Source organism: Polistes dominula, unplaced genomic scaffold (assembly GCF_049000335.1).
Source record: "Polistes dominula isolate Pdom_NZ unplaced genomic scaffold, Pdom_raw_medaka contig_168, whole genome shotgun sequence".
NCBI classification, from domain to species: domain Eukaryota; kingdom Metazoa; phylum Arthropoda; class Insecta; order Hymenoptera; family Vespidae; genus Polistes; species Polistes dominula.
This window is the reverse complement of record NW_028301024.1, coordinates 512,674-537,725: the sequence shown is the minus strand read 5'-3', so window position 1 is coordinate 537,725 and position 25,052 is coordinate 512,674. Positions and strand designations below refer to the sequence as shown.

The following is a 25,052-nucleotide window of genomic DNA, read 5'->3' as shown; positions in this document are numbered from 1 at the left end:
TGTACCGAATAGAAAAGCTATAGTAAACGAAGATCGAAAAGTTAACCATTTCTGGGATATAAACATTTTTGTTTGCTAATATCACGATTGACTTACTTGCTTCCATCGCATCCGATGTTGACTATAGTGTTTATAAGCCGCGTTCTAAATGTTCTTATTCAAGTACCGAAAGTAGATTTGAGAATTAGTCAGTTGTAAATCGGCGATTGTAGATATTACACAGTTACAAGGTATCATGAAGATATTAGCTTATTATCCACCTTACTTGTCAAACAATTCAAGAAAAATGTAGAATTTTCAAGAGAGTTCGTAACTCTGTACAAAAAAGATGCCAAGCATGTGTAGAATGGAATTTAGTAGTAAGGCAATTATGATAATAACAAAGAAAAATGTTTATATCTCAAAAACGATTGACTTTCCGATCTATATTTACTAAAGCTCTTTTTACTCACAATAATATATTTTATATACCATATAAATATTAAATGGTTTTTTTTTTAATACCCTGTATATATGACGGCACTTTAGCGATAAAATAATAACGTAGTACCGATTAAGGCCCTGATCGTGCAACATGGACATTTAGTATCGTTTGACGTAATTTTTCCTAATTAATACTGTAATAAAACAATCAAAGAATTTTGAAAATAATTGATTTTCTTTGAGCAAAAATCATTTGTAAGAATTATAACCGTGACACATTCGCGTATACTATGGAAATAGCCCAATTCGTAATTGAATTCGCATAAATAAGATGATTGCAGACCGTGTGTGCAGCTTGCTTCTCAGAAAATTTTTATTGCGAGGAGCGGATTAAACACCATATATGCAATGTGCGGTAAAATAAAAATATATAATTAAAATTGATAAAAATTTATTTCAGAAATAGTTAGATAATAAAAAATCATTATTTTGCTTTCAATAATGAGGAACCACACTGCGCTCAGACTTGTACACAGCACCGTGGTCAAGTCAGGGCTGGTGAAGGACTGTGTTGACTTGTTGACACGGCTAGGCAGTGTCAACAGAGTAAGGTTGCTATGGGTGCCGGGTCACAGTGGCGTTTAGGGCAACGAAAAGGCGCACGAGCTTGCCAGACTTGGAACTTCACGGCACGATCCGGTAAACCAGTGCCACATCAGCATGTCAGGGGGGCTTATGTGGAGGAGGTCTAAGAAGTGGGCCACAGACCGCTTCAGGGATCTCTGGGTGCAAGGCCCTGGCATGAGGCACACGAAGGCTCTGTTTTCAGGGCCCTCGGAGAAGTAGGTACCGAGTTGATCAACCTGGACCGAGCCCAATTGTGGCTGGTTGTAGGATTAGTCACCGGGCACTGGCACCTTGGAAAGCACCTTACGCGACTGGGCCTTGCACAAGACTCGGTCTGCGTCAGGTGCGACGAAGGGAAGGATACCCCTCTCCATCTCATAACTCAATGCGTTGGGCTCACGGACGTCAGAAATGATGTCCTTCAGACCACCGCCAACAACTTCGACCTAGTGGGCTCAGGGGAGGCCAGACTGCTGCGCTTTGCAAGGGAGTCGGGGTTGCTCGCGGGACCGCTGCGGTCATAGGTTTTTTCCCGCAAGGGGCCTGGGCACAATGGTCCAGAGATTGAGCGCCCGGGTAAACAAACCTCAAGAAAAAAAAAATAATGAGGAAAAAAATATAAAAAGCAAAGAAAAAAATTATGGATACGTACACTGCGCTGGCTTAATAATAGGATAATAATAAATAATAGGATAATAAGTTTCGTTTAGGCGATATGAATAAGAGGCGATACTTTAGTTGTTGGTGATAAATTTGAAAAATGAAATTAGAGATATATGGGTTCCTGCATTGATATTTTCTAAAAATGTAGATTTTGAAAATCCAGAAAAAATGTTTTGTTTCTTTTTTAATACACAACAAAACCAATGCCAAATTTTGTCTTTCTATACTTTACAGATACTATTAATTAAAAAAAAGTCTTATATCGACGACTACTTTACTCAAAATACCTAATCATTGCTTATTATTATTATTATTATTGTATACACGGCGTGCAACCAAGTCTTATACCCTCGAAAATCAATCGCGCATACAGTGTGCAATCGGTCTCGAATGGATTAAATCAATACAGAAACTACATTTTGAAATTAGATAACCTTCGTTTGAAGGACCTAAAAACGAAAAAACATTAATTTTTTTCTTCGAACTTACAATAACGCAGTATACATACTATGACAATTAGAGTAGACCTTCGACTTACGCACATAATTGATTCCTGAAAGTGTGTGCGAATGTTGAATGTTTGAAAGTAGTGTGATATAAAAAAATATGCACCAAAAACTGTGTTTTAAAGTATTTATGTAAATTAGCAAAACACACAACACCTTGACGAACGCCCTAATGCAAGACTGCAACTGTTTTGTTCTCTTTATCCGAACAATGTCATCTGATTGCTAGTCTGATGTCCCCTGAGAGGGGACATCTGATCGCAGAGGATTAAACAGTTGAATCTTTAAAAATGTGCGAAATAGCGAATTGTGCGAAAGTAGAAATCGAATTGAAAGTCGAGGGCCGCCTGTATGTCGCGAAAAAAATACTGTTCACAAGATTAAATTATTTAATTATATTGCAAGACATATCCAGCTTTTAATATAAAATACATTATAATATTAGGTCGAGTCATAAGTAACTTCCGACGCAGCTATGTAAAATCTATTATTCGAATTTACCCGCTATGAGTTACCATGACAACGAGTTTTTGTTTTCATTAGTTACACGAGGTTTCCGTTAGTCTTTTGTCAACAACTTTGTATGAAACACGTTAAAATATACTGCTTCTTTATCTTCTGAAATGGAGAGCCAGAAAGTACATATTCGTCATGTGATGCTTTGGGAATTTAAACAAGGTAATAGTGCTAAGGTAACAGCAGAAAAAATATGCAGAGTGTATGTTGAAGGATTAATAACTGATCGGGCAGTTAGAAATTGGTTCGTAAAATTCCGTTCTGGAGATATGACTTTAAAAGACGAACCGAGGGCGAGACGTCCTTCCGACTTCGACGACAACCTTTTAAAGGCAGTATTGGAGCAAAATCCACGTCAATCGACAAGATGTATAGCAGAAAGGTTGAATACATCGCAATCAACCGTTATCCGCCACCTGGGGAAATTAGGGAAAATCAGCAAATTAGGAGTATGGGTACCTTACAATCTCAGTGAACAGAATAAAGAAGATCTCATGTCAATCGCCACAAGTCTACTCTCACGGGTAAAAATGGAGCCCTTCTTAAACAGGATTGTAACAGGCGATGAAAAATGGGTCACCTACGCAAAAGACAGTGGCTTGATAAGGATAAACCACCAATACCAGATCCGAAAGCAAACATCCATGGAAAAAAAAATCTTATTGTCTGTATGGTGGGATTCTCGAGGAATAATTTACCACGAGTTGTTGAAGTCAAATTTAACGATTACTGTAGATAGATATGTTCAGCAGCTGCAAAGAGTTCAAGAAAAACTCCGTGAAAAATGTCCTGCACTCTTAAATTGCAAAAATGTAATCCTTCTGCACGACAATGCGCGACCACATGCAGCAAAGGTGACTCAAGAAAAAATTCTTAAGCTTGAATGGTCTGTTTTACCACATCTTTCTTACTCCTCGGATCTTGCATCGACAGACTACCATCTTTTCTGTTCCCTACAAAATTTTTTGAATAGAAAAACTTTCACTTCTGAAAAGCAAATCACGCAGGCTGTCGAAAACTTCTTCTAGACCCAACCAGCCACATTTTACAAGGAAGGAATTTATAAACTGCCAAGAAGATGGAAGAAGGTAATAGGTAACATTCGTGAATACGTAATAAATTAATGCAATTCATTTATTTAATAAAAGCAAAATAAATATCTGATAAAATAACGGAAGTTACTTATGACTCGACCTAATATATATATGTGGGACGAACGCCTCCATGCCAAACTTGATAAGCATTCGTGGAAGGGAACTGGTCGGTGGGCCCTGGATAGCTCAATTGGTTAAAGAGCAGTCGCCCGGAAAGCGAAGGATCCGTGGTTCGAGTCCCGGTCCAGTCAGTCCAGCGGTCCAGTTTTTTTTCACGAATCTTACATTTGGGGGCTCAGCCGGGATGGAGGTCTGTTTCGTAGCATGTTCCACAGTCTTACAACGCCACGAGAGGAAATTATTTATAAATAATTTCAAAAGAGTAAAGAGTTTGGCCGATAGTGGCGACGCGAACGGTTGGCCGAGGAACTAGACAAGACGGTCTTTTACGGAACCTCGGCAACGTGTTCGGAACGAGTAAAGACGTAACGAGTAACGAAGGTGCCACCAAAGGAGGGGTGGTTATGACGAAACATTCGGGGTCGAATGTTGTTGTTGTAGGGGGTGGAATGTGGGACGAACGCCTCCATGCCAAACTTGATAAGCATTCGTGGAAGGGAACTGGTCGGTGGGCCCTGGATAGCTCAATTGGTTAAAGAGCAGTCGCCCGGAAAGCGAAGGATCCGTGGTTCGAGTCCCGGTCCAGTCAGTCCAGCGGTCCAGTTTTCTTTCACGAATCTTACATATATTAGACCAAAAACAAGCCAGAAAATTAAATGAAAGCTTATAAAAACCTAATGTCAACATTTATTTTACTTTCAAAAATATTAAAATTTTAATATTTTTCAATACTCTGTATTTTTTTAGGAGATAATGTTGAATTCTACGCAGTATTCTTTATTCTGCGTTTCTATTATCATATCTACAAAATGCAATCGATATTTTTATGTATATAAATAATATCCGATATCTAGTGTGGGACACAGAGTGTTTTGTTCTATCGATAGGCGGTCCTTCTTAATTTTGTTTTCTTTATCCCTACCAAGGGGCAGCTGCATCCTTAAGTCCTTGGCGACGAAATATTTTTCTTTAGGTTTATTCGTTATTCGTTATTCGTTTATTCTTTTTCTACTGCTAATTGAGTAAAGACGTGCTTCCACCTTACCATATAAAATAAAGAAAAAATTGTGTTATAAGAAAGAGTAATTATTTTTTATATCCCCTATAACTCAACAGATAAATTAGAATTTTTACAAAAAAATTTTCATTACATTGAAAATACCGTATAAAAATAAAAAAGTACGTTTTTTGAAGTGAAAACTTCTTTAGAATAAGAGCGATTTGAAAAAATGAAACGATGTAGTGTGGCGATGAAACGGCCACAATACTAAGTTAGAAAAGAAAAAAAGACAAACATATAGGATTCAGCCTTCGAGAGAATAAGACAGAATATAACTATACAGTTTTTCCTATTCTCGGTCTTCTCTTTATGCTATGCTTCGTACTTATCGCTCCTGGTTGTATATGTGTGTGTTTGTGTGCGACTGCATACTACAAAGCGTGGACACATATTATTTCGATACTCGAAATGTTTGTAGAAAGGAGCGATAGAAAGGTAGAAGAATAAACAGAGATAGGAACGTAGGTATGCGACAAAAGTGTAAGGTCAAAACAAACCGAAGGTCGAAATAAAGAAAGAAAGTGCGTGGTCTGTTTTTTTTTACCAAACGTGTCATATTTCTTTTCTATTTAAAAATGTTTCTATTTTATTGAAAAATTAATATTAAATTATTTATTTCGCAAATATTATAATCAATAATTATAAATTATATAGAATATAATATTTGTATTTGCTGCAATATTTTACAAAAAAGAAAAATGATTATCAGATACATCAGAGAAAAAGAATTAGAGAACACTATAGAATACATTAGGAGCAGCTGACAAATTCAATTCAAAAGCAAGTAAATTACTGTCACATTTTAAGTCGCATATAAGGAAATTATATTATTAATTGTAATATTTGCGTATTTAAGAAACTTATACTAATTTTTCAATAAAATAAAAACATTTTTAAGATGTTGAACGCCCAGCGTGAATCGGTGGAGTTTACCACGGAGCTGAAATTTGAGACTCGTAGTGTATACAGTTCGATAGGCTGAGAGAACGATACGATTCAATGCATTTTTTAGATTTTTCGTTTTTCAGATCTTTATTTAGAAAGATAAGTTTGTGGTTAAAGAATAAAGACAAGACACATTATAAATAATAAAGGGTCTCGAAGTGTGATAGGCTATTAAGATGAAAAAGCATTTCTCGAAAAGATCTCTGTTAGATCTCTCATTGCATTTGTACTAGAACCTTCGTTAAGACTAGCAGTATCTTCTATATGTTTTTCATAACGTCATTGTTTCGTCATTCCTAAAATGTGTGTTAGACAGCGCAAAAATTTAGATGAAAGTGAGAATTCAAAAACTATCGTAACCAATAAAATTTTATACCTGAGTTTCACAAAAAAGATATTCTATATTTACTTAGTTTACGACGCATTATATTTTCCTCGATAAACATCCTACGATTTTGGTGTCTATTTAAAACTATCGCTTTTAGCATTCCATTTTTATTGCTTGAATTGGAGAAAGTGTACTTTTTATCAGCTATTCCACTCAGAGACCATACCTGTGCTCTTTGTAATATATGGTAATAATATTATAATAAATAAATCTAAAAAATTATCTTACTCTTGAAACTGTGCATTTGTCTCATTCTCTCGAAACTTAGACTTTTGAAAGTTTCACTTCTGACACGTGTGATCTCATGTTTTTTTTTACGTTTACTTTAACGTTAAATTAGTGTCAAAATTAGTGTTTAGTTAATAAGCGTGTAGGGGACAGAAGAATAAGGTACAAACGATCCGACGGTCGAAATAAAAAAAGAAGGTGTATGGTCTGCTTCGTAAGTAGTGTAAGCTGTGTGAGTTTTGAAGGTTCTCGAACGATACCGATGCTTTGTTTATTGCATCAGACAGGACGTTTTGGAAAATTCGAGAACCGCGTGCGGATGGATATAAAGGAGCGGGTATTAAATCATCATGAATAGTCGCCAATTGCAAGTCGTCATCAGTCGTTGTTCATCGTCATTTAGTTGAAAAAGTTCAGTTGCGTATATCGGTTGCTATCATAAGATTGTGAAGCCTTTATTGTATCTTTTTGAATACCTATTTTAAATATATTTTATCAATAGGATTAAACTGGGTTTACGTTAACCTTGCGCTTCTACACTGAACCCAATCCTACACGTATAAATAAATATATATACAGGGTGGCTCACCAGCATTAAATTTCCTACAAAATTCTTCCAGAACATTTTTCCGTACAATCAATTAATGATGAGGTATGAATTTTATTCTATTAGACTGAGAAAAAAATTAATAACTGCGATGTGAAGGATCTTCCTATTAAAATTATGAGCTCATATTTGGTGAGAATTGTTTTAAGGTGTCTAGCAACCCATTTTTCCGTGGCACTTGAAAAAAAAAAAGTAATTTTTTTGACCCACCATAATATATATATATACTCTTCCTATATAAACGCTTCGTTATTCCATAAAATATTTAGTGAAAACTGAAACTATGAAATAACTGTATTACACACTTTATAACAGTGATATATATTATATACTATATTGATATTGGTTGATAACTCATTAAATATCTACATAAGTTATTACAAAAATAAATAACAAATATCTGAAGAGTATTTATTTCCTTTTTGTATTAATTTTATAAACATTTTCATTGTTTACAACTGAAATTTTCATGAGGAGTTATAGAACTTTCAGTATTCTTTTAAACCCTTTCTAAGTATTGTTGAATACGAAACCAATTGATCCGAGTGATCTCTTCTATCCTTTTATTTATTCTATCTAAGAACAACTAATGATTTTAATTTTCTGTAAAAAAGAGAGTAAAACAAATAAATTTAGTATGAGTGTAATGATTGTCATATAACATATTTCCTAAAAAATATAAATAATTCGGTATTATTACCCAATAATCAAAAAGAATATTTATAGATAAGAATCTTTTTTATTATTTCTAGAATTATAAAAGGGCTGCTTTGTCCATTTAAAAAATTAAACACAAATAGATCAAACAAAGATTAAGCAAACATTCGTTACAAAAAGAAAATTCGATATAACGTTAAAATCAATCAAAATGAATAGAAATTAGAAAAGGTTAAAAGTCAAAGAAAAGAGCAAAAAAATAATTTCGCAATCAAAAGTTATCTACTTAATAAAGACTGTTGTCAAAGTTAAGAGTATAAGTAATCTATATAACTTTGATGTTTGCACTTCAAAGAGAAATCAAACTTGACAATTTATGTTCGTCAGAAAACTTGCAATGTTTCAAATTGACGTTAAATGAAAAAGATAAATGCTTTTGAAAAATGTTTCTTATTACTTATTTCTTCTTTCTTTTTCCTGTGTAATCACGAATAATTATGTACACGACTGCTGTACGATCGGAAACGATCGCAGACTATAAAACTATATTCGAAGTTCGCGCCTTAATCCAACAAGGAGTTCTAAAATGCTAACAATAATGCTCGCACTATATCCCCACTACTACAGCCTTACTGGACTCATTAGAAAAACACTCATTCTATTCTTTCATTGGATGTCTACTGCGACACGTTTTACACGACCATAACCAACGAAGCAGAGACAAAGAAAGCGACAAAAAAGGCGAAGGATATAAGAGATCTTTATACTTCTGTATAAGAAAAAAAGGTGAGATTCAGTATTATATACATATGGGGTATTCCATACCAAATCGACCACTTTTGACCCTGACCCTTTCCAATTTGAAAAAAAAAATTTTTGTTTCAATAAAAAAAAAAATATAGAAAACTAATTTGGCCCACTTTGGGATTGGCAGGGATATTCTTAGAACTAGTCAAAGTTTTTTTTTAAAATTAATTAATTTTTTTAAAAATTACACACCACTAAACCTATCGACAAACAATACAGACATAGATAACTATAACGACATAGACCATAAACAAGGCAAAATAAACGCATGGGCCACAAAAAAATTACACGGAAAACACTACTACATCACTACAGACGAAAAAATAAAAAAAAACGACACATACGAATGGCTAAAAAAAGGAAACCTTTTCCCAGAAACCGAAGGATTCCTAATCGCAATCCAAGATCAGGTAATCTCAACAAAAAATTACCTCAAATACATAGTAAAAGACATAAACATACAAGATGACAAATGCCGGAAATGTAAATTAGTAGTCGAAACAATAGAACCCATAACAGGAGGTTGTAAAATACTAGTAAACACCAAATACACGGAAAGACACAACACGGACGCAAAAATCATACATAAAGCAATAGTGAACAAATACAAACTGGAGAACACTACAACACCATACTACAAATACACACCAACAACAATAATATATAGTGAAAAGTACAAACTATACTGGGACACAACATTACACACAGACAAAACAGTAAAATACAACAGACCTGACATCACATTTACAAACAAAGAAGACAAGACAACATACCTAATAGACATCTTAGTACCAAACGACATCAACATCACACAGAAATACACAGAAAAAATAGAAAAATACACACCACTTGCACAAGAAATACACAGAATATGGAAACAAAAAAAGGTGCACATCATTCCTTTCATCGTATCTGCAACAGTCATTACACCGAACAATTTTAAACCACATCTCACACAACTACAACTAGACCCAAATATACATCAAGAAATACAAAAGGCGGTTATATTAAAAACATGCAACATAACCAGAGCCTTCTTAATCTCAGGAGATGAAAGCAGTCAGACGTGGCAAGAGTCCTGTCTGATATGCTGATATGCCTGAGAAATCGGAGAGAAATAATAAAATAAAAAACAAAAAAAAATAATAATTATTATTATTATTATTATAATTTATCTGAAATTAATTAAAAAATCATATATAGCATATTCATTATTGCATGTTTATTTTTACTTGTATATGTGTGGATATTTATTTAAATTATTTACTATAAATAGATAAAGAAATATTTTTTAGTACTTTTTTTAATGCACTGCATCGTCTATATAGCGCCGAATTCTCTTTAACAACGTTCTATAATTCTATCCATTCAGTTAAAATTCTATTTATCTTTGTCACTACCGACGAAACTCTAAATAGATCTTTGAGCAAGAAATTGTTTTTGTTCGAAACATGTCGTCATGTTTCCTCTTCCATATACCCGTTAAATCTCGTCGCATCGAAACGGATTTCGAGGTGAATTTAATTTTACGTCGTTAGTACGTGTTCTAGAGGGCACAAAGAACATTGATGTTACGTAATACAAGTGATGACGAATATAGAAGAAGCAACAAAAATGTCGATAAAAAAAAGTTGGATTATTTGTATATCATGTAAATACATAGATGTACGAATGTTTTACAAAATTGATACAAAATTTTTCTATGAGAAAAAAATGCTTCTTTATCATGAAAGACAAAAAAAGATGAAAATAAAGATTTGGATAAAAGGTTGGATAAAAGACGAGTAGAGATTCGGTTTACGTGTTTCCCATCTGTTTCATTCGTTTCACCTGATACCCATTTTTGCTACATTCTCACTAAAGTTTCCCGAAGCTACAGTCGTGAAAGAGAAAAATGTTCGAAATCAATCATACCTCCAGAATAAAAGAATGAGTAGGTATGAAAAACATGAGAGAAAAGGAAGCGATAACGCAAAAAAGGATAACATAAAACAACGTAAAATTTAATGGATCGAAATAAAAGAAAGTTACAAGAAAATAAAGGCAAGAAACAATTTAAACAGTTTGCAACACGCTGTATGAAACAGTTTCTTTGATGGATATTGTAGAATACAGAAGAAAGAATATAACAAATAGAATCGAACGAAGAATAATCGTTTTGCTATAAGTATTAAAAACATGTGGGCAGATCACACGTGTTAGAAGTAAAACCTTCAAAAATCTAAGTTTCGAGAGAATGAAACGAATGCACAGTTTCAAGAGTAAGATAATTGTGGGATTTATTTATTTTAATATTATTACCATATATAATAAAGATCACCGGTATGGTCTCTGGGTGGAATAGCTGATAAAAAGTACACTTTTTCAAATTCAAGCAATAAAAATGAAATAATGAATGCGATAGCCATAGATAGAAACAAAAATGGTAGAATGATTGTTGGTGGAAAGATATCCTATCTTAACCTAAGTAAATATAATATATTTTTTTTTTGAAACTCAGGCAGATAAATCTTTTTTCTTTTACACTTTTCTCTCTTTCTGTGAATGTGAGATATATTTATTATGGGTTAACACGCACAAGTATTTCTTGTTGTGTTGCAACTAATACCTGAAGATGCTGTAAAAGAAGGGAACAATTCTGGTAGTATTTTTTTTCGTTTCATCGGGTTTCGAATTACAACGATTTTAATATCTTTTAATCATTTCCGTTGTTTTGAAGTGAAAACTTCTTTAGAATGGGAGTGATCTGAAAAGTAAATAAACGCGGTCGGTAGGAAACGGAGCTATGTAACGAAGCTGTGAAACGGCTGCTATACTAAATAATGAGAGAAAAAGAGAAAAACATATAGGATTTAGCCTGCGAGAGAATAAGACGGAATATAGCTATACAGTTTTTCCTATTCTCGGTCTCCTCTTTATGTTATGCTTCATAGTTATCGCTCCTGGTTGTATATGTGTGTGTTAGTGTGCGACTGCATACTACAAAGCGTGGACACATATTATTTCGATATTTGAAATGTTTGTAGGTAGAAGAAAAAACAAAGATAAGCATGAAGGTATTCGACAAAAGAATAGCGTAGAAACGAATCGACGGTCGAAATACAGAAAGAAGGTGCGTGATCTGTATTTTTTTACCAAACGTGTCATTTCTTTTCTATTTAAAAATGTTTCTATTTTATTGAAAAATTATTATTAAATTATTTATTTCGCAAATATTGTAATTAACAATTATGAAATATATAGAATATAATAATTGTATTGTCTGCAATATTTTACAAAAAAATGAAATGATTATCAGATACATCAGAGAAAAAAATTAAAAAACATTGTAGAATATTTTTCTTATAAATATCCAAAGACATGTTTTTTAATTATAATGTTTGCGTATATAGGAAATTTATACTAATTTTTCAATAAAATAGAAAAGTTTTTAAATAGAAGAAACTAGACACGTGACAAAAACAAATAAACCTTATTTACTTTATATTTCCAATAAAAATACAATAATATAACTTATTTTACCAATATAGAAAAAATATAGAAAAAAAATTAGGGAAAATAAATTTTTTTTAAAAAGTTTAATATTATAAAAAAAATCATGTATGCAGATCACACGTGTTAAAAGTGAAACCTTCAAAAATCTAAGTTTTGAGAGAATGAGATGAATGCACAGTTTTAAGAGTAACATAATTGTAGGATTTAATTATTATAATATTATTACCATATATAATAAAGATCACCGGTGTTATGACCAAAGGATTCTTCAATGAAAATTCCTCTGATCATTAATTGTATGCTCTCGCTCGTTTCGCTTACGTTCCTTAACTAATTTTACTTAACTCCTTTGATTTCGATGTATATTCACAGGCTTCCTATAATGGACTGTAAGAATGTCCTTCTGTACTGGCCCCGCAGGGTGTACGGACTGGACTGAGAAATGGGGTGGAGAGAGGTGGGGGTGACTAGAGGGGCGCTTCGGTAGTTACTAGTAGTTGATCGATGCTCACAATGGGTATCGATCTAGACTTTTAGTCGATGGAGGTGGATGCGCGCGAATTTTGAATACTGCTAATTACCGTACGATCCTTTCGGATCCTACATACTCCCCCCGATGAGCGTGTAACGATCAATGATATTCTTAATACATGTGTTGTGTTGTGCGCTTATTATCATCGATTTACAATACTTTCGACCTAGGTCATTGAATCAGTTAAGTATATCGCTAGTTGTATAAGTTATTGAACATGTTCATTTGATTGCTTATGATATAACGCTGGACGTATTCGCTGAATCGCTCAGCGTATCTTTGCTGACTTGGTCAGCATTCTCGGATAATCGCTGGCCAGGCGATCTTCTTGTACGTACAAGGGAATAGTTGTGTCTTAAAGACAATATAAAAAATAAGAATGGTTTAACAATGGACAAATAGTTGTCGCGTTGTGCTTGACAACTCCATGAACCGTCTTCACGGTCATCTCGTGTGTAGTTGATTTGTCATTGAGAATGACGGTGGTGTTCCTCTGATTTTATGCTGGGGTTGGGTCCATTTCTAGCGTTTTTTTGGAATGTGTTTTCATGAAGACAATCGATTAGCTGGAGTCTTAATATAATTCTCCTTCGACAATGTCGTAAACGTTCCTTTAATCTAAAAGAAATGTGCAGGCGTTCGTATGGTTGCGTCATTTAAATCTGACGAAATAAGGCTTAACGGGCGTAGATTTAAAATAGCTTCGATTTCGATAACGAATGCGGTCTACTTCTTCGTATGCGAAAAGCAGTTCGCCCACGTTTCGTCTAAAATGATGTTTGAAAGATTTGACTGCAGTTTCCCCCAGACCTCTGAAATAAGGTAACAGGGGATGATTGAAAGGTCATGAGATTTTACAATCTAAAGCGAAATCATGGATCTTCGCCTTATACTTGTCCGACTCGAGCAAGGCATACAGTTTCTTTAACTGGTTCTTAGCCCCGACGAAGTTGGTTCCATTATCAGAATAAACGTGAGTGGGAATAGTTTTCGACTTACAAACCGCCGGAAAGCGGCCAAAAAGGCATCTGTAGTCAGATCGCTGACTAATTCGATGTGTACAGTCTGGATAGTCATGCAGAGGAAGATGCACCCGTATATTTTAACGCGACCTTTATTACGGTACTTCTGTTCTTTCGCGTAGATTGGACCGAAGAAATCTACTCCGACGTGGGAGAACGCAGTTGCTTCCTGCACTCGCAGCCTTGGTGAATTCCCCATTTTATACTGGATGCCGGATGCACGGAATCGAATGCAATGTACGCAATGACGTACGATTCTTCGCACTTGATTCTTACCGTCGAGGAGTCAAAAACGTTGTCGAAGGGCATAGAGGGTAGTCTGTATACCGGCGTGAAAGTTTTGTTCATGGAGCTTTCGGATGAGATCGGTGACGTGGTGATGTGAAGGCAATAATACCGAACATTTCTCGTGGAAACTTAAATTTACGTTCCGCACTCGACCCCCCACTAAAATTAAACCTTCTTCGTCAAGAATCGGATTTAACGCGGCGAGCCTTGCGCTCTTGACTCCCCCTGCTGTTTTCACCTTTCTCTTTTGGCGTGACATGGTAAGTCTTGCACGATTTTAAAAACGCGTCGTTCCGTTTCTGTTATTTCTGCGGTAGACAATTCTCCCTTATATGAGTTAGTTTTAAGCCATCGTTAGCATCGAGTTACAATTTTTAATAATCGCGTGTAACTAGAGAATCGCTGAAATATGCTTCTTGATTCAATTCACGTCGTTAATACCGATAATCTCTTTACGTCCGGCAATTAGAAAAATTCCCTTTCCATGCATCGTTCTTTTAGGAAATCGCGCGGAAGCATTCTCCTCGATAAAGCGTCCGCTGGGTTGTCTCCGGATCGCACATGTTGTCATGTGATACCTACACAGATTTCTTGTATTTCGCGCACGCGATTTGCCGAGTATATTTTTAACGTACTGGAGTATCTTTTCAGCTAACCTAGTACAATCATCGAATCGGACCAAAAGGTTATCTTGTCGGGTTTCAATCCGCCGGCGGTTCGGACTTCTCTATATAATCTCGCGAGTGTTAATGCTCCGCATAACTCTAAACGTGGTATAGTGGTATCCTTAAGGGGAGCCACACGACCTTTCGCGCAAAGTAGACGTACATATGTGTTACCGAATTTATCTCGCGATCTTACATATAAGCAGCCGCCGTAACCAGATTGACTCGCGTCGCAAAAACCATGCACCTGCACGTCAATCAGGTCGTCGAGTGTAATGCGTCTTTCTATCCTTAAACTGTCAATTAATGTCAATTGTTCCGCGAATGTTTTCCACGAGGTATGTAATGCGCTGGGCACAGATTCGCCCCAGTCAACGTGTGTTTTTCAGCAGTCTCGGATGAAGACCTTAGCTGTTAGAATGACGGATCCTAACAGTCCGAGTGGATCGAAGATCTTTTCTACTTCGGATAGAATTCGTCGTTTGGTAATTCTTTTGCGAGTGTCTACGGGCGCGACGGATTAGATTAGATAATCGCGGTGGACGTTCCATGAAATACCTAGTGTCTTTAAAACATGATTTTCCCCCGAGCAGAGTTCGACGTCGATGTTCTTTATGTCTAAATTTTCGAGTACCGGTCGGAAGTTAGACGCCCACTGTCGTATATTAAAACCGCCTTGTTTCAATATTTTAATAGTTTGATGGCGTATCTTTCCGAGGGTTTCGACATTATCAGTTCCCGTAATGAGGTCGTCTACGTATAGATCGCGGTTAAGTATTTCGGCTCCGAGTGGATAATTAGCACATTCATCCTTCGCGAGTTGTTTGATGGTTCGTATGGCAAGAAACGGTGCTGACGCTATTCTGAATGTCACCGTATTAAGTTCGAACGTGCGAATCGGTTCGTTATGCCACCAAAATATCCGTTGATATTGGCGATCGTCTGGATGAATCCATATTTGCCGATACATTTTCTCGATATCCGCTGTTAATACGTACCGATATGTCCGGAATCGTAACAAGTGTTCTACTAACGTGTCTTGTATTGTAGGTCCGACTAATAAGGTGTCGTTGAGAGGAAGTCTCTTATCATTTTCGCGGGGGCGTTGAATATGACCCGTACCTTTGTTGTCGTGTTGGCTGATTTAATGACCGCATGGTGGGAAAAATAGCAAATTCCTATAGGTTCGTTTTTGGCGATCGACATATGTCCTAAATCGATGTATTTATTTGTAATCTGTTCATATTCCTTCCGGAGTTCGATAATCGCGTGTAATTTCTTCCGGAAATTATGGAACTGACTATACCGCGTAGGTGACTGTAATCGTGTCTTTCTTCGCCGAAGGGAACACGCACGATATATCTTCACGATTCATAGTGTTTCGCAACTTAGACATAATGACTTTGCCTTCTATTTTGTTTACTGAATTCGATCGCGTTATCTTAGGAACGATGAGTAGCGAAAAGTTCCGCCTATATTTATCGTCTAATGATCGAATGGTTATCTCGATAACGTCTGTCGATCGAGTTCTGGTATAGTTGATAGCGTGAATAGGGATCGAATATGGCTTGATCGGCAAACGTAGGTCTCTCGCGACCTTCTCGGTGATGAAGTGTGCGGCGGCACACGTATCTAATAGCGCCCGACATAGTCTGAAAGTTCCGTCTTCCCTTCTTACGCGGCACATCGCGCTCATAAGGAGTTGATTCGATACACCGCGCGCGTTGCTATTAAAGATCGGAGTGAGTCACGTGGAGATGGGTTCAGTTTGGGATGTTGACGCGGTCTCCTGCTTCGCGGAGGTCGTGGTCTCCTGTATCGCGGCCTTCTGTTAGCTAGTATTCCTATGTAGCGATGTATGGTGGGGTCATTTACAGATTTGGCAATGGGAAGCGTTGCATGGACCTTGATGCGTCCGTAAGCAATTCTGACATAATTCGTACTGTTGAATCGTTGTCAGTCTGTATTGTATCGTCATATCGTAATATCGGGGGCACCGGTATACAAAATGTTCATCTCTTTTGCAAAGAACACAATTAGCCAGAGTCTGAGTATGAAACGTAAGCGTTGTATAGGTATCCTGTCGCTTTCGCGGTCGTAAAGTCATCGTCTCGGGATATCAACGTTTTGCGCGGGGCTCGAGGTTCGCGGACGTTGATGACGTTTTCAGCGGAGCACACGCACGCGCATATCGGGTTAAAAAATTAAAGAATTGCTCGATAGTCGGATATTCGTCGAAATCTATCTGTTTATTCCATTCTTGTAGCATTTCGGGGGGTAACGCGCGTTCAGCGAGGCGTACTGGCCAGGCTACCGAACTTACATTAAATGTCTTAAGTGTGGAGATGTGAGAACGCAGTTCGTTCAAGAATGCAGTTACGTCCTTCGCTGATCCCCGACTTCAGTCGGGGTATGTCGATTAACGCGTCGATTACCCGAGCTAATAGTATACGTGGTACATCGAACGCCTTCAGTAAGGCTCCCCACGCGTCCTTATATGTTTCCCCAATTAATTGATAATGTTCGATCGTTTGAAGGGCCTCGCCGCGAAGGGAGTCGCGAAGGTATACGTGTTTTTCTAAGTCCGATATCACTACGCGTGTCTACGAGGGTTAGAAAGCTAGATTTAAATGAGATCCATTTCCCTATATTCCCGTAGAATCGCGGGATCTCAAGACGCCGTAATGGTATTTGTTGATCGCGGGTTTTCGTGATATCGTTGTTTTCGTCAGCGTTATTCGGGTTGTTAACTGTGGCGGTATCGTTTGAATGAAGTTTGTCTCCGATCGCGAAATATCTCTCTATGATTAGATTTAAACTATCGACTCCTCCTGCTTCGTTGATAGCAGTAGCGCACTTTTCATACAAGGTTTCGTATTTCTCTACTAGCTGAGCAAGTCGTTCGTAACGCCTTCTTATTTCCTGCTTACTTAGATTTCCTTCTTGGATTAGATTTTCGACGTGTGTTGAACCCGATTCTAAAACTAGCCGTTTTTGTTCGAGCTGTTCGAGCTGTTTTTGCAATGCCATTACGAACCGTTATTAATTATTCTACTCTTCGAAATCCACTCAAATTAATTTATGATACTATGTAAAAATTTCCTTTGCACGAGTGTATGGCCGTGGGTTGGATTCTTGGTCACGCGAGTACGGTCCTGATGCCGTAAATCGTTGGAGGGGGTATCCGTTTATTGTTAGTGGTAGCCCGATGGAGGGGGTATACGATCGTCGCTAGCTGTATGCCGATAGATAGAGTGACCGGCGAGACGACTGTGGGGAACAAGGTCAACGGAAAAGGTTGATCTGGAGATTTACGCGATAGTCGTCAATTTAAGTAACAAAAATATAAATTTATTAACAAGATACAACTAAACTCTTAGACGACATATATAGGACTAACTTACATTTCGACCGTTACGTTCAACTTGGGTTTAGTTAATCTAGTACCCGCATAGGGAGGAAGGGCGCCAGTGTGCCGCGTCGATACACTAGGCACGTATCGCCACAACCACTCCCTCCCTAGCATTTAACCTATCTTATTCTTAACAATATGTACAGTCTTTGAGGTTAATAATCTTTGGTACCTAATAAGTTTTAAATTGCACAGTTTTCTTTTCTTGTAGGTTTTCAAAAAATGCTGGTTTTAAACGTTCTGTAGACATATTTGTTGCTATTCCTTTGTAGTCTATTTTAAAAACATGATCTGTCAGTCTTTCTATTATTGGAAATGGTCCTTCGTATGGTGCGTCTAATGACTTTTTTATTGCGTCTACTCTTACAAAAACATGGGTGCAGCTGTACAAGGTTTTGTGTACGAAAGGTTTGCTTTTTATATGATGTGCTGTTGGTACAGGACGTATTCTTCTCATATGTTCTCTGAATTTTTCTATATACATCTGTGGATTATCTGGTAGCTCTTCATTTAGAAAAAATTCTCCGGGAAGTCTTAGCGTTGCTCCATATAGCATTTCTGCTGTGCTTGCTTTTAAATCTTCCTTATAGCTAGTACGTAAACCTAATAAAACTGTTGGTAAAATATCAACCCATTCTGTTGAACCGCTACAAATTATAGCTGTTTTGAGAGATCGATGCCATCGCTCTATTATTCCATTTGAAGCTGGATGATAAGCTGTTGTGCGAGTTCTCGTGCAACCTAAAAGTTTAGTCAGTGCATTAAATAATTGAGATTCGAATTGTGTACCTTGGTCTGTAGTAATCGTAACCGGAGCTCCAAATCTAGCGATCCATGTGCTATATAATGCGGTTGCTACTGTGTCAGCTGTTATATCTTTTATTGGAGTGGCTTCAGGCCATCTTGTAAAACGATCTATCATTGTAAGACAATATGTATATCCTTTTGATGGTGGTAATGGTCCTACGATATCTATATGTATGTGTTCGAATCGTCCCTTGGGTACCTCTATTTTTTCCGGAGTGATTTTATTATGGCGTTGTATTTTGCTTTTCTGGCACTTAATGCATGCTCTACTCCATTCTCTGATGTCTGCGTTCATTTTTGGCCATACGAAACTTTTCGCGATGATTCTCTTGGTGTTTCTACCACTGGGATGCGATAAGTTATGGGTGGCATTGAAAATTCTTTTACGTAGACTGTTCGGTACGTATGGACGTATATCATCTTTCTCTATGTCACAATACAGGTAGGAGTTTGAATCGTTTATTCTAATTTTGTACAGCTTCCACATAGGCATGCTTCCCTTTAAAATCTGTTGAAGTTCTTCATCTGTAGTTTGTTCTCTGATGAGTTCTTCAGTGGAGATTATGGTTGGCATGTCAATTTGCTCGATTCTTGATAGCGTGTCTGCTATTTGGTTATTTTGGCCTGTTATATGTACTATTTTTGTTGTAAATTGGCCGATATAATCTAGGTGTCTTAATTGTCTTGGAGTGGCTTTGTCGGATTTCTGGTGAAAAGCTTGAGTCAATGGTTTATGGTCGGTTTGTATAGTTATGTCTTGGCCTTCTAGAAGATGTTTGAAAAATTTTATACTTTTGTAGATGGCTAAAAGTTCTCGATCATAAGTGCTATATTTGAGTTGAGCTTTTTCGAGTTTTCTAGAGAAAAATCCGAGAGGTTTCCATTCGTCATTTTCCAATTGTTCCAAGACAGCTCCAATCGCTTTGTCTGAAGCATCAGTTGATAATCGTAGTTTTGCGTTTTCCTTAGGATAGTGTAGCAGTGATGTATCTGATATTTGTTTTTTACATAACTCAAATGCTTCTTCTGTGAGTGGAGTCCATTTTATCGGACGTTTGTCTCTTTTTTTGTTCCAGTTAGTAAGGAGTTTAGCAATATATGAGTTTCTGCTGCTTTAGGTATAAACCTCCTATAGAAATTTAGTATACCTAGAAAACGTCTTAGGTCTGTTATCGTTTTAGGTTTGGGGTAATCCTGAATTGCGTGAACTCGTTCTGTCAACGGTGCAATACCAGCAGAGCTTATTTCAAAACCTAAATACCTGACTTTTTCTTTTGCCAATATGCATTTGTCTATATTTATAGATAAACCGTACTCCTCTAATCTTTTAAATACTGTTTGTAGATGTTGGTAATGTTCTTCTACTGATTTAGAAGCTTTTAATATGTCATCTATATAGCAATAACAGTAGTGAAGGTTACGTAATACCGTGTCCATAAATCTCTGGAAAGATTGTGCTGCATTGCATAAACCAAAAGGCATTACCAGATATTCGAATAAACCGAATGGTGTAATTAATGCTGTTTTTTCTCTGTCTTCAGGAGCTATGGGAATTTGATGATAAGCACGAGCGAGATCTAAAACTGAGTATATTTTTGAGCCTTCTAACTGATGTGTAAAGTCGTGTATATGAGGAAGAGGATACCTATCTGGTTGAGTTATACTATTGAGCCTACGATAGTCACCGCATGGTCTCCATTCTCCAGTTTTCTTCCTTACCATATGTAAAGGACTAGCCCATTGACTTTTTGACGGTTGACAAATACCTTGTTTTAGCATTAATTCGAATTCTGTTTTTGCAGCTTTAAGTTTTTCGGGTGGAAGACGTCTCGCTTTTTCCGTAATTGGAGGGCCTTTAGTTACTATGTAATGTTGAACTCGATGCTTTGTACTATTGGTGAAGTTTGGCTTGGTGATCGCCACGAATTTCCTTAGCAGCTCGTGACATCCACTACTGCTATTGATCGTAGTAATTGTGGGGTGACTGGAATTGCTAATTTCACCTCTGCTAGAAAGTTGCGTTTTGCCATCAATCAATTTTTTATTTTTTATGTCCACCAGTAAATTATAATATCCTAGGAAATCTACTCCCAAAATTGCTCTTGTTGTTTTTGCAACTGTGAACTTTCATATAAATTGTCTACGTAAGCCTAGGTTTATGGAAAGTACTTTTTTACCATACGTATGAATGGTTGAACCGTTTGCAGCATATAGGTTATATTCGCTGTCTAATGTTCTCCTGTCACCAGGTGTTTTTGGGATAACAGATATATCAGCGCCTGTGTCTATCAAAAATTTTATTCCGGATATTCTGTCTGGAATTATGAGGCGGCTTTGTCTCTGTGCACCATCTCCAATCGCCTCAATATTAGATGGTGTATCTAGTTTTCCTGTTTTCGCTGATCTGGGCCGGTCCAGTTACAAGGTTTACGACATCTCCATGACTTTTCGCCAAATTTTGCATGGAAATAGCATGGTCTATTCCTATTACGACTCCTAGATCTTGATCTATTCCTGGAATGATAAACTGGTCGATCATATTGTCTGCCATGATATTTACCTCTTACTAAGGTTTCCAGGTGGGCCATTTTTTCTGTGAGCTGTGCCATTTCGTCATGTAGTTTTCTATCTTGTGTTTCGTCTCCCGAGCTTTTGTCAACTATGGTTGCTACCTCATAATGCCCTGTTCTTTCTATTGTTTTATCGGCTAGGGTTGCTAGACGTTCGAGACCAACGTCTTCTACGACTGCTAGTACTTCCTCTATTCTCGTTGGCAATCTCTGTAACCATAGGGTTTGTAGGACTTGGGTACTTACATTGTCTTCTGCTAATAATTTCATTTCTCTTAGCAGAACTGAAGGTTTTTTGTTCTGTAGCTCCAAGCCTGTAAGGAGTTGTCTAAATTTTGATTCTTCCGACGCTGTTAAGCGTGTAATCAGTGCCTCCTTTATTTCAGTATATGAATCGTTAGACGTGGTGGCAATTATGTCCGCCACAATTTTCAAGGTCGCAACATCCAAATGTCGGACAACTGCTGCGCTTTTTACGGCATCAGAGCGTACATTATAAGCTGCGAATTCACGCTCTAGCATCATGAACCATAGCGTTGGTTCGTCTCTCATGAAAGGAGCTAATTTAACGCTACGAAATTCGCTTGCCTGTATCTCGGGTCCTTTGTTCTCTGTTCGACTATCTGCGCCATTTTTTGCTGTACCGGTCTTTGTTCCCTGAATTTCCATTTTTTTTGATATTCCCGGGTTTCGGCACCAATTATTTATGTGGGGAACAAGGTCAACGGAAAAGGTTGATCTGGAGATTTACGCGATAGTCGTCAATTTAAGTAACAAAAATATAAATTTATTAACAAGATACAACTAAACTCTTGGACGCCATATATAGGACTAACTTACATTTCGACCGTTACGTTCAACTTGGGTTTAGTTAATCTAGTACCCGCATAGGGAGGATGGGCGCCAGTGTGCCGCGTCGATACACTAGGCACGTATCGCCACACGACTGTGGCGGTACGACCGAAGATCGCGCCCTCTAAAGTTACTAGAAGGTTAGGGAATCACGCTAACAGGAAGTAGTTACTAGTCTGTACGTAGCCGTTGATAAATGTTCAATAAAGAAAAGCAAGTCGCAAAGAAAATTAAGTCTAGTTTTATTTTTACTATAGAGAAGCCCTCTACACGTCGCGGCGTCTTCGATTTCTAGTCGACCGTTCAAATAAAGGAATGCGGCGTGACGGTGGGCCGCCGAAATGTTATCGTTATTTGTACAAGGATAAAGCGATTTCCGCGTGATTAAGAAATAACTATTTCATGAATCTATACGTTTCTACCGTTGATATTAATAATTAGGTTATTCATATATCGATTCAAGGCTTAATATAAAATTTCTTACAAATGATGAATAAATGAATAATGATATTGGAAATTGCAAACTTCTACTGGATTCGAAGGCGCAGTTTCACTTGAAATATATGTTAATGAATAAAGGTGTGTACGCATAAGCGCACACACGGATAATTGAAACTACTTATCTCTTTTCTAGATCCTTCGCGATGATGGTTGAGCTGAGCGCTGAAGATGTTCGCAAGATAGCGGACTTTCTCGACTTCGTTGTTCTCTAATCGGTTTGCTCGGCGTGGTGATAGTCTATTCACTGCTTCGTAAATCAGAAGTCGGGAACTCGCACCTCACAGGAGGCACCAGAATGATAATTATGACCAAAGGATTCTTCAATGAAAACTCCTCTGATCATTAATTGTATGCTCTCGCTCGTTTCACTTACGTTCCTTAACTAATTTTACTTAACTCCTTTGATTTCGATGTCCTTTTCAGTGATCCCAGAGACTTTAGTTCGTTTGATGGACACAGGGGCGCAAAATTATCGTACGCGGCAGAGAATTATCGTACGCCCCGGGAACATTTAAAATCCGACAATTTCTCGGACAGAATTTTGAAAAAGTCACTTTTTTTTTTTTTTACTCATCAAGTTCCCAAACCCTATTATGAAAACGATGAAAACGATCGTCGAACGGGAGATCGTGCTGGGGGTGGTGGTGGAAGTGGTGGTGGGAGTGGTGGCGGGAGTGGTGGTGAGAGTGGTGGTGGCAGTGGTGGTGGGAGTGAGGGTTGGGGTGGGGATGCACCTTTGGAAAATTTGTTGACTAAAAAAAAATAGAAAAAAAAGGTCATCAAGTTTTCGAAATTCCAAATGGATCGTACGCCACGATTTTGGATCGTACAGGACCTGAAATTATCGTACGCGTACGATAATTATCGTACGAATGGGATCGCTGGTCCTTTTGTACTGGCCCCGCAGGGCGTACGGACTGGAATGAGAAGTGGGGAGGCGAGAGGTGGGGGTGACTAGAGGGGCGCTTCGGTAGTTACTAGTAGTTGATCGATGCTCACAATGGGTATCGATCTAGACTTTTAGTCGATGGAGGTGGATGCGCGCGAATTTTGAATACTGCTAATTACCGTACGATCCTTTCGGATCGTACAACCGGTATGGTCTCTGGGTGGAATAGCTGACAAAAACTAACATTTTCAAAATTCTATCTATCAAGATGGAATGCCGAATGCGATAGATGTTGATAGAGACAAAAATGGTAGCATGTTTATCGGTGGAAAGATATCCTGACCTAACCTAAGTAAATATAATATTTTTTTTTATTGAAACTCAGGTAAATGAATTTTTTCTTTCACACTTTTCACACTTTCTATGAATTTGAGATATCTTTATAATGGGTTAGCAGTATTTGGGTTACAAGTATTTCTTTTTGTGTTGCAACTAATACCTGTAGATGCTGTAAAAGAAGGGAACAATTGTGGTCGTATTTTTTTCGTTTCATCGGGTTTTAAATTATAACGATTTTAAAATCTATTTATCATTTCCGTTGATTTATTTTATAATATTAAAAAATTTTTTTTAAATTTATTTTCTATATTTTTTTTCTATATTTGTAAAATAAGTTATATTATTGTATTATTATTGGAAATATAAAGTAAATAAAGTTTATTTGTTTTTGTCACGTGTCTAGTTTCTTCTATTTAAAAACTTTTTTATTTTATTGAAAAATTAGTATAAATTTCCTAAATACGCAAACATTATAATTAAAAAATATGTCTTTGGATATTTATAAGAAAAATATTCTGCAATGTTGTCGAATTCTTTTTCTCTGATGTATCTGATAATTTTTTTATTTTTTTTGTAAAATATTGCATACAATACAATTATTATATTCTGTATATTTTATAATTATTAATTATAATATTTGCGATATAAAGAATTTAATATTAATTTTTGAATAAAATAGAATCATTTTTTAATAGAAATAGAAAAATAGAAATAGAAAAATAGAAATAGAAAAAATAGAATAGAATAGCTATATTCTGTCTCATTCTCTAGCAGGCTCAATCCTATATGTTTGTTTCTATTTCTCTTCTTATTAAATATCGTGACCGTTGCATAGCGGCCTGTTGCTCCGTTGCCTATCCGTATATAGGCTCCGTTGCCTATCCGTGTACAGTCTCCGTTGCCTATCCGTATACAAGCTCCGTTGCCTCGCCATCTACCGGTTCGTTGCTTGAACCAGCGTTTCATTTTTTTCAAATTACTCCCTATTCTAAAGAAGTTTTTACTTCAAAAAAAAATTGTTAAATAATATAGAATATTG

General features: G+C 36.8%; 2 protein-coding genes and 1 pseudogene across 5 annotated transcripts in view; 2 read left to right on the top strand and 1 right to left on the bottom strand.

The window, feature by feature from the left end:
• Positions 1-25,052, bottom strand: part of GABA-B-R2 (gamma-aminobutyric acid type B receptor subunit 2) — a 579,685-nt gene that overhangs the window by 448,212 nt on the left and 106,421 nt on the right. The gene's annotated exons all lie outside the window — the stretch shown is intronic.
• On the top strand, positions 2,843-3,763 carry LOC107071469 (histone-lysine N-methyltransferase SETMAR pseudogene; annotated as a pseudogene).
• On the top strand, positions 8,988-9,735 carry LOC149031952 (uncharacterized). The gene is made up of 2 exons (XM_089174207.1): positions 8,988-9,051; positions 9,161-9,735. Exons 1-2 carry the CDS (start codon positions 8,988-8,990, stop codon positions 9,733-9,735), a joined length of 639 nt encoding a protein of 212 aa, XP_089030333.1.